At 36.3% G+C, this 17,137-nt stretch overlaps 1 protein-coding gene across 1 annotated transcript in view; it reads right to left on the bottom strand.

Moving 5' to 3' along the window:
- LOC121382886 (BTB/POZ domain-containing protein 16-like) overlaps window positions 1–10,636 on the bottom strand; it is a 52,541-nt gene extending 41,905 nt beyond the window's left edge. The window contains exons 1-4 of the mRNA XM_041512564.1: window positions 10,327–10,636; window positions 7,530–7,596; window positions 3,947–4,103; window positions 1,637–1,778 (exon numbers count right to left, since the gene is read on the bottom strand). Of these exons, the coding sequence (XP_041368498.1) occupies window positions 1,637–1,778; window positions 3,947–4,103; window positions 7,530–7,596; window positions 10,327–10,520 (560 nt within the window). The 5' untranslated portion in view covers window positions 10,521–10,636. The remainder of the gene's footprint in view (window positions 1–1,636; window positions 1,779–3,946; window positions 4,104–7,529; window positions 7,597–10,326) is intronic.
- Window positions 10,637–17,137: the final 6,501 nt, after the last annotated feature.

The raw sequence follows: 17,137 nt of genomic DNA, 5'->3' as shown, positions 1-17,137 counted from the left end.
GCAAGTCTTTCAATAGATTATGCCAGTTTTGTACCGGTGCTTGTTCTCGAGTGAGTATGGTAGATGGAGAAAAAACCTGGATAGAAAGGGTTAATGACAGTGCAGTGAATTGGTGACATTCCTGTAGCATGGATACCACACAATTGGACCTCACCATTTGCATACATACAAAGCGGGCATTGTGGGGCTTTGTGTGGAACTGTCATATGAAGTGCCAATAATGTTCAGCATTTTGTCATGATAATTTGTTTGACTCGCACACCAGTAATTATACCAGGTGTTTAGTGTTAAATATTCTTTTGGGTCATGAGAATATTATGTTATGTTGTACAGCAGGCCTATATCTTAAGTTTTTAACACACTTAAAAGACTGGTAGTGGTGAACTGGCAGAGACTGTACAAGGTTATCCATGGCACTGCATGTTACAACAACTTTCATGGTTTTATTTTTTTATATATAGTTTAAAGTTTGTTTTGTTTAATGACACCACTATAGAGTATATTGATTTATTAGTCATTAGCTGTTGAAAAGAAACTTTGTTTTGTTTAACGATACCACTAGAGCACATTGATTTATTAATCATCAGCTGTTGGATATTAAACATTTGGTAATTTTTACATAGTCTTATAGAGGAAACCTACTATATTTTTCCCATTAGTAGCAAAGGATCTTTTATATGCACCATCCCAGACAGGATATCACATGCCATGGTCTTATACCCTAGACTGACCATGCACCAGCCGAGCACTTTACTACTGGGCTATGATCCGTCCCCTGTCTGATATATAAAATTACTTGACTATAAGTTTTGATGATCCTGTATAAACTAATGAAAAAGATATGCCCCAGAAACAAAACGTTGACAGATAGACATAAGGATGGATGGATGTACCAGCAGACGAATAATGCCATACTTTAATAATACCCATCAACGACAAGCATATAAGAAGAAAAAAATAAAATTTGGATAAATATTTTGCCAGCTTTCTAACAGCAACACTAATAATACATGTATATAGAGAACTAGAGAACCCTACACAAGTCGCCATTAGATAACATTTATCTTACGAGTTATTTCAAAACATTTTGGCAAGTCAAATGTCTGGAATGTTGATATTTACTAAGTATGAAATGTTTTTGATAGGGATTTTTTTTATAAATGTCCATATGCAGTCTGGCATGCAGCTTTGAAACTCAGTCTGTTAAGGTTTTTGCATATACATGTTGTTTGTTTTTTTGTTATATACCCATAATGTAGAATAGACTAGAATAGTTTTTAGTTTTTTTAATACCTGACATTTCTGTCGGACTTTTGTTGTTCAGCATATAAATGTCTAACCTTTTTAATTAAGTGGCGTACGTGTGCTACAACAGCTTGTTCTGAATGTGCACGTTAAAACCTATTACCTGACCTGACCTTAATTAAGTGGTGCAATGTTTATTCAAGTAGAACATAAAGAGTCAGCACAGGTGAACAAAAGTACTATTAGTATTTTTTATTACACAACAAAGACTAAAAAGATAAAGACAACAAACAAGAAATATACAACACGAAATTCACACAAAAGACAGAACACAGAGACAAACACAAGACACGGACAGGAAAAGACAACAACAACAACAACGAAACTGCACCTCTTTGATCTAGAGAAGGATGGTTCTGGAGACGAGAAGAGAGTTTTGCCAGTTAAAGAGTCATGATCTCTCCGGTCCTGACTTTCACGGTATTGATACGGTTTTGATGAATCCAAGTTTGCTGACAATCTGGGCGACTCCGCTGTATCAAAGATTAATACAGGTCTACGTGTTTGATTAATAATGCAATGAGTAACACGCCAAGATTAATATAAAATGTTTCATATTGAAATATGTGATAGACAAATCATAGCAGTGTTTAATGCCTCATGTGCAACAGGTTATAAGATAATAAATTTTATTCTATAACTTACCCATAATATCCATGTCATAATTTAAACCAATCTAATTAAAATTAGCTCCACTATTACATGTGGATCTAACAGCAGCCCATTGGAGCTCATGTCCACGAATCAAAATCTTACTTGCAGAGTCATGCCAGTGATTTGAAAATAATTTGAAAACATTGCAAATTATTCTGAGGGTATACGATTTGTTTTATGTGAATTACGAATGCCTTATTTAGACCAGTAGAACTAATTTTAATCAGATTGCTAACAACACTGCATAGTCTCCAATGTCCAGGTAACATTTCGTCTGTAAATAATAATTTAAATATTGACCAATCACACTTTATTTGGGAGCATGCAAATTCTAAACATATTGGGCGAGTCTATTTTAGTGGCCGCAGTACAGCGAACCATACCAATACGTATGGGATGGGTTATCAGTCTTCAATTTTACATTAAAAATTATTTATTTATTTATAAAAAAAAAAAAAAAACTAAATCAGTCTTCAGTTTTACATTACAAATTATTTATTTTATAAAATAAAACATGTTTTAAGGAATTCGTAATTCACATGAAACATGTTGTATACCCTCAGGATAATTCTGAATGTTTTCAAATTATTTTTAAATCACTGGCATGATTCTGCAAGTAAGGTTTTGATTGGTGGACATGAGCTCCAACTGGCTGCTGTTAGATCCACATGTAATAGTGGAGCTAATTTTAATTAGATTGAATTTAAACCTCCATGTATTTGATACCATTATATATTAAACCGGTGAATTAATTTTTCATATTAAAAAATACTCCTGACAAATTCCCTATTTAACAACAATATTAAAATTTTCATTTTGAAATATGACTGAAATGTTTTTAATGCTAACAGTGTTTGCCTGACATGTAATAGGATATATAGAGATTATTATACGAGCATGGGTGTCGTACTGATTTTATGAAACGAGTGTCAGGATTAATTGCATTACCCGAGTGAGAGCAAGGGTAGTACATGAATCCTGACATGAGTTTTGTAAAATCAGTACAATTCACATGCAAGTGTAATAATTTCTTTATTATCCACATTATCCAAAATATTAATTTTATGAATAACAAGCTAGGACCATGTCAAAACATATCAAAACGTAACTAAAAAGAGACGACGAAAGGACGTCATTTTAATAAGTGTTTACACATGTCTAATTAATTATAAGTTATGATGTCGCTTCACAAAATGATGTCATTCATTGTGCACGTGAAATCATTATCACACATGTGGGTCATACTGGTTATATTTCCCTAAATATCTTAAACTATGTGGATAATAAAAGATAATATTACTTAACAATACATTAGGTATTTTGCTCTTTCTGCCAGGACTCTTGAACTTGTCTATTGGCTGCCTAAAATAGAATGGAGGTGTGTTTGTTGGGGGAGAGGGAGGGGGTCACAATTACATAGTCTTTTCCAGGTAGACAAAAAGACAAAAATGGCCCTAATTCTAAATGAAAAAGACATTTTGACATTCTTTTTTATGAGGGAGCACTGCCCCCTCCCCCTCCTCACCAGTTAGGACACAGTGGTCTGAATTTACGAAGCCTGTTTTTCTTAAACGCAGGTGTTTTAAAACATTTACCCCCCACCCCTATCACTACCCCCGGACACACATACCAGATATCGTTCCTATGGGCCTGAATGCTCTACATGTATAAACATTTTAGTTAATTTAAGTTACCTACATGGAAACAGATTGGCTGTTATCAGCTAAATTAATTATGACCCACTATACATACAGCCTTATCCTTATATAGCCTACATAATTTAATTTTAACATTTAAAATCCATTGACATCATCATCGTCAGAATCGGACGAATCGTCCCACTTGTTCACCACGGCAACGGCAACAGCCTTTTTAGGAAAGGCTTCGTCTGCCTTGCGATTAAACCGTCGGTGATACGCCTGTCTCTCCTGTTTTATGGCAGTCTCTATGACATCGCGCTTGTCATCAGGCATGACCTTTGACCTACCAGTGATGATCTTGATGAGATTGGTGTTGTACGGCATTGATATGGACTTGAGAGCTTGAGAATTGCCTAGAAGATCACTGTACAGACAGTCCGGGTGGCGCCATCTGTTGGTCAGTCCTGTCTGGTTTCTTATCCGGTATTTCGTTTCAATGGAGAGCTGCAAGGTAAAGGAGATATACTACAGTCCATTCTATATTTCTACAAAAATGATTTTTGTAAATAATTTCAGTTTGGGTTTGACGTAAGAAGAAAAGTAAAAATGTTTTGGAAATAACAAAAATATACTATTTTTGTGTGCAATTTAGAAAACAATCGGCTCAGAAATAAATAACTAGCAGTATATTCCAAAGTATATGATAAAACAAGTTCCCTGTGGGGTTGACTATAGACATGAATAGCTTATTACTACTTTCTGTCTTCGGAGAAAATGTATACTGCCATTTACAGGTCTTTGAGTTCAGTTCTAGTTGAAAATTGGTGTAAACCATTTATGCATGCACATGTGCTGGGGGCGAGTTTTTGGGGGTCTACCACCCCATTTCTATTTTTCTGAGGGCGCAATTAACTCAATACCATGCATCCTGCTAGGTATGGCATAAAATGAGACAAAAACCAATATTGAACTTTGTCTCCAACTTTTGTAAATTTATAACATGACCCAGTCCTTGCCTTTTGAAAAATAAAGGCGAGTGAAAAATTGCACACCTCAAAACACTTAGGCGCGTGAAAAATCGAACTCGTCAAAATGCTAAGGCGAGTGAAAATCAAGCTGCAAAAATGAACCAATAAACCAATGTTTTCTTCTAATTTTATGTTTGGTTTATTAGTGGAGTCTGACTTCTTTTCCCTTTCAGGAATGGAGTTACAAATATTAAAAAGTTTCAGGAGTAGTACTATAGAAATATAATTATGACATGTATACACTGATGCAGACCATTTGATTTTTTAATTACAATATGTACTATTCTGATAATTTGATGCACACAATTATATATATACATTTTCAGTGTTAGATGGTTTGATGAATGTGCAGCTAAACATATATAGGAATTAACTTGTCTTGAATTTGATTATTATGTACAACAAACATGATTAGGATAGTTGGGATGGGAAAAAAACACTGGTTCCGAGGAGGTGGTTCATGAACTACGACCCAAGCATATCAGGTGTACACTACTGACTCATATTATTAAAACATTTTTAAAAAATATATAACTCGTGAAACGTGGGCCTACAATTACTTCAATTGATAGTGTTAGTTGGGACATTGACATTCACGTGGCATTTTTAATTCAACAATTACGCAACCAATATCCCTCCCTCAACATTTTGTAACACGTCATTTAACCTACCACTAGGATTTTATTCCAAACATGGGATGCCATAATAAAGATAATAAAAAAAAACCCCATAATTTTAAACACCATCATCAATGCGTAATAAGTTGTCAAGTAGACCAGCGTGTGCGTGCAGAATTCCAAGAGTAAAAATAATCTGACCCCGATAGCTTTGATTGGTTAATATATCAAATCATTTTCCAGTCACATGGTCTGTTACTTTCTAACAAACGAAACAAAAATTAAATAGTCGGAAATGATCATTGATTACTGTTACTATAGTGTGTACATATATACATATAATAAATAACATATGCACATTCATTAACTCATTAACCTCTGGCTGAAATACAAATATTTAAATGAAGTTTTATTTGATTTTTTTTAAAGATAAAAAAGAAAAATAATACACGTACAAAAAATACCTAGGCTTATTCCTAAATACCTATTATCATTTCTTTTCCTTCTTTTTATTATTACGTTTTTTTAGAAAGAAAGTATACAATTACACGATTGCCATTTTCGGGACCCTACGTAAGCTTTGTAGGCTAACAGTTATGAACTAATCGAGACAATTCTAACGACTTTGCTGATTTCCGTAACGAGTTCATTTGTGTAGGCTACAGAAGCCACTATTTAATTCAATCCCATTTCTCTTTTTGTCATAACTATATGAACAGTATAAATGAGTTTTCCTTATCAGACGTTGAATCTGTTACCTTACAAAAGTGGACTGTTTCTAATTAATAATAAATTAAATAGGCAAAGGATTTTGATCGGATTGGTACGTCTTCGAAGATGTCTAATAAACCTGTGTTTTCCGATTTGTATAGCAAAGATAAGTACCAGTCATATATTAAAATCTTGCATGGACGCTACTGTTCTCGAAACATTTTTTTCTGGTATTATTAAACGGATCTTTCTATCAGCTACATAAGGTAAATAGTGGCAATCAATATACAAAATTATTTTACGTGCGCTGTTTGTTAAGTGTAACGTGCGTTATTTTTCACACTTGCCAGATTGAAATTATGTGCGCTGTACTAGCGCGATCGCACCCGCGCACCTTAAAAAGCAAGGTAAAATGTACACTTTCACACATTTTTGTTAAATGAACTCTGATTCTTCAAACTGAACTGTTTAATGTGATTGTAAACTATCAAACACTTTCAACAGTATTTGACAAATGTTTGATAAAGTCATTAGTCATGATAGAAGCTTTTGCTAGTTCCATATGTATATGTATTGTATTTTATTACCCCAGCGGTCACTCATAACAGGGAAAATATTTTCCATATTTTCTCAGTGAGAAATATTCTGCATTAATTTGTCTAACGAACAATACTATTGGACAATTTAACGCTTACAAACCAATGACCTTGTCAGTACTAAATATGACATCATCACAATTTGGCAAACACAAAAAATGACGTCATGTAGTTTAAAGAGTTTGTGTTTACTGCTCTCTGTTTTTGGTGTTAAATTTATAACAAAATGTCATTTTAATGCAATTCATTATAGATTTTGTAGCAGAATAAAAATAACTTTTGTTTTTAAAAATAATCTATGAACGTAATTAAATTACAAAGTTATAGCAATTCTCATAACAGTGTGTAAAGTGGTTTACATCGTTTCTATACAGGTTGGCCTTCATGCATGTGTGTCAAAAATAAAGGTTTTTAGAGAAAAAATACATGTAGCTGAGGTAATAAAAAGAATAACAAACTCGCTATCATGCAGTTATTATCAAATTTATGTCCCTCGTGAAATAATTTTCATTTGTCACTCACTAAAGCTTGTGACAACTGAAAATTATTTCACTTGGGACATAAATTTGATAATAACTGGTAACTCGTTTATTATCCTCTATATAGTAACACAGGCAATGATTTTCCACTAGCCCAGGCCAAATATTCACCAGCCAGGACTGAGAACTATAGTGGATTTGTCGAACACTGCTTTAAATTGTACAGCACTGACAGATGTATAGCCATCTTTTCAACAACAGCAACAAAAACAACATAAAAAAAGGCAAATATAATACATGTACATTAAGTATAACTCTTCCACTTTTCTTTTTTTATTAAAAGAAGATACAAATTGTTTTTGCGTCCACAATCATTTTTGTCAATTTAAAGAAAGATAAACCTTTTTTTTTCTTCTTTTTTTTTACTACATGTATACTGAAAAATTAAAATAAGCAGTTGAAAATCATAATTTTAATTCTAATATATATAAGTACTCACTTTGTCTGGAATCCTTTGTTCTGGGAGAATTCCTATTAAAGATTTATACGGTGCCTCATTCAGAGCCCTATGGAGGTCAATAAAAAAATTAATAATTCATACAAACATTATCAGTAATAGTTTATAAAGGCTGACAACAGGACATTCCGCAGACCTCTGAAAATTGCAAGAACACTATACATGTAGTTTTGTTTGCGAGTCACTTGTACAAAGCTTGGTTTTGCATATAATAAATCCAATTATTTTTCATTTGTGCATTAAATTTAGGGCATCAGTTGTAAACATGTATGTGGTCATCATAGGTTAAACAATATGAAACTTGCTTAAATGCATAATTCATAAATAGTTTACACAAATTAATTTCAATTCTCAGATACCTAAGTAGTACATGTTCTGGCACCATCATTTTGGTTTCATATAAAACAAATATGTATTTTAACATTATTTCAATTTAGATTCATTTTTCGTAAATGCTAAATGAATTTTTTTTCTTTCAAACTTAGTCATATTCATCTGTATTGTTATGTTAATCATGAAATAAACCTTTTTAAAGGGATAGACCCTAGTTTTTTTAAACATTAAAGCATATTAATCACCTAGACCCTAGCTTGAACACATAAAAATGGACACTAAGTTTGGTTAATTTACAAACTTGTAACAAATTTGAATAAAACAGAGTGAAACAAGAGTCTGTGACATTGAAATACCCTTAAAAATAGACTAAAACGCGACTTAATAACCGTTACTTCTCAGACACATGTGCGTTTTTAAAAATACGAAAAATGCATTTTGTGGTATTAGAAACACCTGGATGACCTGAAAGACTTCTGATGTACAGAAATGGATAATCTAAACAATAAAATATAAGTAATGTTTGATTTCAGTGATCATAAATGGCTCTAATAGTGAAAAATATGCCTTATTGTTTAAAACTTGGGTCTGTCCCTTTAATAGTAATTTTACACTGAAAGATTTCCAGCATTCAAAGGAAAGGAAGAATAGTGTTTGTCTGATGACACCTCAGGAAATTTTAAACTACAGCTATTTGGTGTCATATTGTTATTTTGATATTGATCAGATAGAGAGGAAATTTCCTTCTGCCACAAAGGCTATACTCCTAGTGATAAGGAAGGAAATGGTTTATTTAACGACACACTTAACACATTTTATTTATGGTTATAAGGTGTCAGACATCTGGTTAAGGACCATGAATATTGAGGGAGGAAACCTGCTGTCGCCACTTCATGGGCTACTCTTTTCGATTAGCAGCAAGGGATCTTTTATATGTACCATCCCATAGACAAGATAGCATATACCACGGCCTTTGATGTACCAGTTGTGGTGCACTGGCTGAAGCGAGAAATAGCCCAATGCATGGGCCCACTGAAGGAGATCGATCCCAAACCGACCGTGCATCAAGAAAATGCTTTACAACCGGGCTACATCTCGCTCTCCTAGTGATAAACAGCAAGGAATCACTTACTCATATATAGACACAGCTAAATCGCTATACAATTTTAAACCATTAAACAGTAATTGCTAACCAATTTTCAATTCACTAGAAATATCGTTAATTAAGATTTTCAAAGCAAACTGGGCTACTATATGGCCTTAAATTACCATTTGTCATAATATCAAAAAATGTATCCATCGTCTAAGTTATTGCTTTATAAACAATGTTGTATTGATCATGGGTTGAATTTTTAAGGGGGGAGGGGGGCACGACATCAAGCACACTTCACCTTGAACAACAGGGCCCAAAGCAAACTTATCTTGTATCAAGTTTTCTCAGATAAAAATTATTTCACTCTAGTGCCTTGGGTTCTAGCTTATTAAATTTTTTGGATATGGATATGGATATGCCTAAACTTTACAAATATTACCACTAATAATTTTATTATCTTACATATATATACAACATATAGAATGTACATGTATATGGGAAGCCAGGGTACAGTGAAAACCAGGTAGGGCACATAGGCATTTCCCATGCAGTCAATGTCCAATTTTCAAGGTAGGCAAATTCAAAACCTGTTTGATGTAATGTAGTGATAGAAAAAAAACCTTTAAAAACGCACACACACACAAATTTATGGAAGGTAATAATAATAACAACTGCCAAATAAATAAGATCAAATGTTCTGGTAGTTTTGTACAGTCAGATGCAATATATCGGCCAGTGACACAGAACGGGGGGGGGGGGGGGGTCATGCCCTCCCCCAACCCTACTTTGCCCTGTTGTGATCAGAAAGCAAGAAATGGTATATTTGAACAAATGAAATTCTAAATTTTCTCACAGATGTGTAGATCCACTCCACCTCCAACAGATTCAATTTTCCATCCCCTGAGCCATCTCAGACATTCATTGAAATTTATACAGTAACATTGTCTAATTGTGAGGCATTTATCGCCTGTTTGCCGATCCACTTTATTTATTTTAATAAATATTGTTTAAAAAAAAACACCGACAGTACCCATTCTGGACCCCAATTTTCAAATAAAGTCTGCCAGCCCCACTGTGAGGCTAATCGTTTTGGATATCACCGAATTAACGTTGAACTAGTAACAATAAACATACAAGTTAACTTTATACGGAAGCTATTAAACATAACTAAACATAAAAAAGAATTAAAAATTCAATACGACATTCACTGTTGACGACTTCTAAATCTGGTTTGCCCAATGTGGGCCCCCAAACTGTCAACGTTTCTATTTTAATGCGACAAATCATAAATCAGCAATAAACGTACACACCAATACCTTTGCAAATAAAAATACAAAAAACACGCATACTCACAGAGAATATGATATGGATGTTTTTGGAGCCTTAGGAGGAATAGCTGGGAAATAAGATGCTGTCATTTGTGTCTGGGGTAACATTCGCGACACTTCCGCCATTTTGATATAATAGTTTCGTCGCCAAGGACGCGTGGAGCGTGACGTGCTATTGGGTGGAATTACCAACAGTTGCGAAAACTCGTGATAAGCCATTTAGCCTTAGGTGATACCGCATGGATAAATGATAAGTCAAATTTAGGGAATGCCCGATAAATATGCCATATTTGTATGACGTAGTACGTTAGTGCGCGAATTTAAGCTTACTAACCAATGACTTTGTCGGTAATATATGACGTCATCAGGATTGGGCAAATATGTCAAATTACATCAAGTTCCATTTTATTCGTATCATGTATATAGTAAAACCCTCTAAACAGGACATCCATGGGACCAAGTATTGTGTCCAGTTGTCAGAGGTGTTCGTTTTTCAGGTGATTGCAATGATACAAAAGCTTTTGTTGTACTCTGTCGGGGTTTTTTCCGCTGGTGTCCCATTCATATTCGGCCTTAGGCCTATAGATATATATCTTATTGAATATATATCCAACAGATAATCAGTAAAGGACCTTTGACTTAAGATATTTGAAACACAAATGACATCTTTTCGCCTACTCTTTATTTTGCTAAATAAACGGTCAATCAAATTCAACCATAGGAAAACAGTGGATTAGGGCCAAAATTCGTTGTTTTGTCGATCCTTGGAGCTTAATTGTTATTTTCCGACCGAACCCAGTCATATGTAACGGTGAATACACATCTAATGGCTAACCTGAGTATGCACAGGCGTAGCACCCATTACGCACAGGCGTAGCATCCATTACGCACAGTACGCACGGGCGCAATGCAAAAAAAAAAAAAATTTTTTTTAAAAATCCGGAAATAGGTCGAGGCTGTCTGTAATTGTTCCATAAAATATGCTCTTCCCTTTTTCAGTAATTAAGTTTCCCCAATAAAGCGGCGTGCGGAATGCTTTTTTTTTTCTGGCTACGCCCCTGGTGCATATTTCATTATCTATCACAGCTATCGGAACCGGGGTGGGGGGGTGGGGGGTAGTCTGGAGTACTATCCCCCCCCCCCCCCCCCTTTACACACACAAAAATCATATACTATCGAATTCATGCATACTTAGCTTATAATGTTCACGAAAACACTAGGGCCAAATAAAGTCTATTAGAACACAACCTCTAACTGTATTGTCACTGTGCAGATTCCGATCTTTTTTTCGTCACAACCCGTGATCTACGACAGGTATAATATATCAAAGTTCATATAAAAGACCCCTGAATGTTGTTGGGTTTTTCTTTTCATCTATTGCTGAACCGTTCAAAAATGCGCCATAATTCCTTCAAGAAATTCCCCCACTCACCCACCCCGCCCGCTACCGACCTCGGTCGGGCTAACAGTGCTCCCTTGCATTTGTCAGCGTGGGCTCCACCCCTACACCTGCGCCCATGAAAGGTGTGCGCTACAAGAGTTTGTTCTGAATGTGCACTGGAAACCCTAGCTGTGACCTGACCTGACCTGTTGTGTGTAGGCTTTCCATGATTGTAGGCTATAGCGACAACGGGTTCCTTCTCTCGTTATTTTTGCGTCTCCTAACCATAAAGGGGCGGGATTTAGCTCAGTCGGTTGAGGGCTCGCTTGGGGAGGTGCTTAATTTGTGTCGTAGGATCGAACCACCTCGGTGGATCCATTCAACTAATTGGGATTTTTTCTATTTCCAACCAGTGCACCACAACTGGTCACAGGCCGTGGTACGTGCTTTCCTGTCTGGAAAAGTGCATACATAAAATATCCCTTGCTGCATTAGGAAAAATGTAGCTGGTTTCCTCTGATCCAGTAGCTGATGATTAATTAATCAATGTGCTCTAGTGGTGTTGTTAAACAAAACAAACAATGTTGGGATGTGGTTTTAGTCATTTCTCAAATTTATTAATTCATATCTCCCCCCCCCCCCCCCACGTCACAACCCGTTTTTCTCCGTACACGCGTATGTCTGTTTGCCTATAATCAGTTTTTCTTCTCTTTTTATTTCTCTTTATAACTTTCTGCTCTAGTGGTGTTGTTAAACAAAACAAACACACTCTCTATAACTTTCCTTCATTTTGTCTGTCTTTCGCTCCCCATCCCATCTCCTCCCATAATCCACTCTCGAATTGATTAGCCTACCGCTCAGCTTTGCAGACGTAACTCAACAACAATATTTAGTTTTGCGATAAATTGGAATTCTGTGTTTGAAAGCATTCATTATATCTGATATTTATTGAATTAGTTATTTCGCCTAGCTTGCTTGGTCATTCTTCTGGAAAATTAATCACGATGCGTATCGGAAGAGAAATGTCAAACGGAAATAACTGGAAGAGTCCCTGGAATAAAAAAAAATTCAGCAGTTTTCAATAACAAATAAAAGTGACTGGTTATTATGGCAGTTAACGGCACTTCTTTTGAGGGAAAAGCTAGCGAATTATCAGGGAAATTAGGGAAGAAAAGTAATGTTTATTTAACGACACATTAAAGGGACATTCCTGAATTGCTCCATTGTAAGATGTTTCCGACTAATAAAATATGTCTACGATTAAACTTAAATATTAAATAAAAAAATGTTTTCTTGTTTAGAATATCAGTGTCTGTATATTCAATGTGTTTCTGGTCGTCTTAATATTTGTAAGAAGCCCAAACTGGATTTTGTCTTCAAATAATTTCATACGTACGAAAACATTTTTTTTTAGGAAATAAAATGAAATTTAACCCAGTACAAATATTAGAACGATCAGAAACACGTTTAACATACAGTCACTAATATTTTAAAAAGTCTCCGTTAATCGATAGGCTAACATCTTAAAAACTGCAGCAAACTCAGGAATGTGCCTTTAACACACGTATTTTAAACCACTAACCCGACGCAGGCGCGTGTGCTAAAAACAAAACAAAAAACAAACAAAAACAAAACAACAACAAAACAACAACTGAGGAAAGGGGGTGGAGGTTGACTATGGCAAGCGACGTTTTCGGGATCGGGGTGGGGGTAGGGTCATAGGTATCTGTTAAAACTGCTTGGTGTGTGTATGTGTGTGTGTGTGTGTGTGTGTGTGTGTGTGTGTGTGTGTGTGGAACCTAACACACCCCTTCTGCACACGTGTCTGCATATGCATACTACAGCTGGTTTTAGTGTCTTGTCCCGTACCCATCCTCAGGTCAGGTCAGGTCAGAGAATTTAGCGTGCACACTCAGAGCAAGCTGTTGTAGCGCACGCCTGTCCTGGGCGCAGGTGTCGGCCTCAGCCGGCTCATCCGTCCAGGACAGGAAAGGGGTGGGGTGGGTGTAAGGGGGACCGCCTGCACTGTCAGGTGCAAGGGAGCACCTGCAGTCCGACCGTGATCGGTAACAGGCGGAGGGTGGTTTGGTGCTATGGAAATTTGAGTCCCGAAGGATGAAACCAAAGAGAAATGGTGCGCATTTTTGAGAAGGAAATTAGGCGCATTTTTGAACGGGCCGCCGAATTAGTAAAGAAGGGAGCTACGTATAATTTCGGAATTTAGTAAGCCGAGAGTAGCTTGTTAAGGGGACCTAGATGGCGTTGAAGTGTCTACCTAGGTTGCCCATAGGGTCCTTAAAAGGGCCTGGACTATTCAGTTCACCCATCCTCAGAATCAGATCACATTAATAGAGGGTTTACTCGCGCTAGATAAAAAGGGAATATTTATATACAAGGACATGGTTTTTTTTTGTATTATCGGAGGGGGGGGGGGGGGGCAATTGCCTCTTGTAAGGTCGTCACCACCACCATCACCCCGCTAATTATGGTCCTAATGTAAAGAAAACATATTGAACATTTGGTATAGAGAATAACAGGAAATGCGTTTCCTCCAAATAGGCCACGGTTACCGATTAGCAGCAACATAATATCTTTTATATTTAACCGCTATAATCCCAGAGACTAGAATGTTCTAAGTAATACCCCCCCCCCCCCCCTTCATGGTATGCGTTGCAGCTTACCACTATTGGGTTTCAAAGTAGGGGTAGTGATTTCCCTAGAAATTTGGCAAGACATGGTAGACCAAACACTTTTGGGACATTTTCACCATTTTCGGGGCACTTGTTTTCCATTAAAAATACACAAAAATTAATTGAAATAAACATTAATGTAATTTATGTGCTTGCTTTAATAAATGAATGGCAAAAGATATAAAAGGCATATTTTATTAATTAATAATACCTTTTTGGGTGTTTTATAAAGACAATTTTATAATTAATTAGTGAAAAAGGCTTGTTTAATCTCCGGGCAGCATCGTGCTGATTAAGGCAGGATGGTGCTAGACTACTGAGGCATGGTGCTGCACCATGCTAAAACAAGCTAGGGAAAACACTAAGGGGTCTTTATGTAGCAAACAACGTGACAGTCCTGATGGTGATATACGCTTGGTGAGATGTTCACCAAGTCCGCAATTCCGATTTGTAGCCGTATAATGTACAGTTAGCTGCAGACAGCTAAATACGCTGTCTGAAATAAGGAGTGTTTAGCATCACAGAGGCCCACTTCATCAATATTATCAGCACACAAAGATGCTAAATGCTAAATTGTCATCTATAAATTATATTAAAGTTTGTCATGTATGCACCACGTTCAGGACCGAACCTATTTAGATTAACATTAGCGTTGTGGCAGCTTGGTCATAACTAGAGGCGACAGAGGCGTGACTCTTTGGTGGATCCAGAGGGGTTCACAGATGTACGTGACCCCCGTCCCCTCATCTTTGAAATACCCTTTTTATTGAAGTGTTTATATTTTTTAAATTCATCATCGACAATATACCACACTAAATTGCCATGGAAAAGCGTCTCTGTGCATCTTTATTTCACAGACCTCGTCCCCTTTGAGAGCTCGGTTTATTTGCCTTTGACAAATTCAAATTGCCCTTTTTAAAATTATGTGACCCCTCCCCTCTTTACAAAATCCTGGATCCGCCCCTGGTGATATTTACATCTCAGAAATTCACACACACAAAAAGTGTCATTTTTAGTTTAGAAATCCCCTTTATGTTTAGTTAGAGAATACCTTATATTTTAATGTTCTGCTCCACAACTCCACTCCCGCCCCATCCTCTCTCTCTCTCTCTCTCCCTCTCTCTCTCTCTCTCTCTCTCTCTCTCTCTCTCTCTCTCTCTCTCTCTCTCTCTCTCTCTCTCTCTCTCTCTCTCTCCCTCTCTCTCTCCCTTCTTTTTTGGGGGTAGGGTATAGGCTAGGTACGGCCAAGGTCAGTACAGAAAAATAAACGGACGCTACAAGGGGACACAATCCATTACATAATTAAATGTTTTTTACTTTGAACAGTTATTTCCCATTGCGAAAAAAACCCAACCCAAAACCCCCGCTAACTTAGGATGCTGATGCCGATAGTGATGTTAATCATGATGTTTTTGGGGATGGAACAAACTAAATGTTTATTGAGAAGAGCAAGCAAATACCTTTTAGAGAGTGATATTTTAAAATACAAATTCTGGAAGTGAATCCTTGATTGAAATACCGTAATCTCTATATTACAGCAATCAATTGGTACAACTTTACTCAAATTTCGCAGTTTTAAATTTCAGTCGGTGACTAAAATATCAACCATTTATTTCCCCTTCCCCCATCAATCTTCTTCATGTTTTGGCCAAAAGTTCAGCTGCGTGCCAAATGCATCGTGCTTTAATCTCAGTTTGATATGAGCTTTCGAGCTACATGTGAAGTAAACCGCAATCTCCGATAAATATGGAAGTAATTGTTTTCGGGAAGTCTGCCATGTTTTTGCCCTTTCAAACTAATTGCGGTCTGAGGTCAGCTAATTGACGAAGATGGGGCAAAGATGGCTCGGACAAAGCTGATTAAAGTTGAAATGCAGACTGCGTGGTTAGCCATGCACTACGAAGACAATAGGCTCCCGGGCATGTGATATTTAACGATATGTTTAATAACCACAGCTTGCTAAAGCTTCCGTTTGCCAGTGTTAGGACCTATGCTCCTGTTAAATATAGAGCACCAGCTGTAACAGTAAACGTCACAAAAGAACACGTACTTAAAATTTAAAAAATTAAAATTAAGAAAACAAACACAAAACAAAACTGCATTATTGTGAATTGAAACATATTTCTATGTTTCCTTAAAAAAACCCAACAACACAACAACAACTAATGGTATTTTCAATATATATAGTTTTTTTTATTTATAGTGGCATTGTGTGTTTCGAGAAAACAAATAATGTATGTATATTAAAAAATTACGTGTAAATGAATGTTAAGACTTGAAATATTTAAGTGTTATCCAAAAACAATACGTTATAAAAGTTATTTCAGGAACATCTAAAATAAAATGAGTTCCATTTTAGGTCAATGCATTGCGAAACGAGGACTATTTCAGAGCAATGTATTTACTATGAGGACTCTTTCAGAGCAATGTATTGTACAGTTATAACCATTTAGGGCAATGCATTGTACACTGAGGGGGTAGGACGGGATTTATCAGTCGGCTGAGGTGCTTGCGTCGCAAGATCGAATCACATCGGTGGATCCATTCAACTGATTGGGTTTTTTCTCGTTCCAACCATCTGGCACAACAGCTGGTCAAAGGCTGTGGTGTGTGCATTCCTGTCTGGGAAAGTGCATGTAAAGGAATATGTTTATTATTTAAGCATATAGAACAGAAAATCCAATTACGTTTGGTGCATATATGACGCGGCACTCCGCATTGGTTTCACTACGCTGGCTTATCCAGGTCAAAAACAAAGCCATGAT

The sequence above is a fragment of the Gigantopelta aegis genome, chromosome 10 (genome assembly GCF_016097555.1).
Source record: "Gigantopelta aegis isolate Gae_Host chromosome 10, Gae_host_genome, whole genome shotgun sequence".
In the NCBI taxonomy this organism is placed as follows: domain Eukaryota; kingdom Metazoa; phylum Mollusca; class Gastropoda; order Neomphalida; family Peltospiridae; genus Gigantopelta; species Gigantopelta aegis.
Note: the sequence above shows the minus strand (reverse complement) of the source record. Positions and strands in the feature narration are given on the sequence as shown.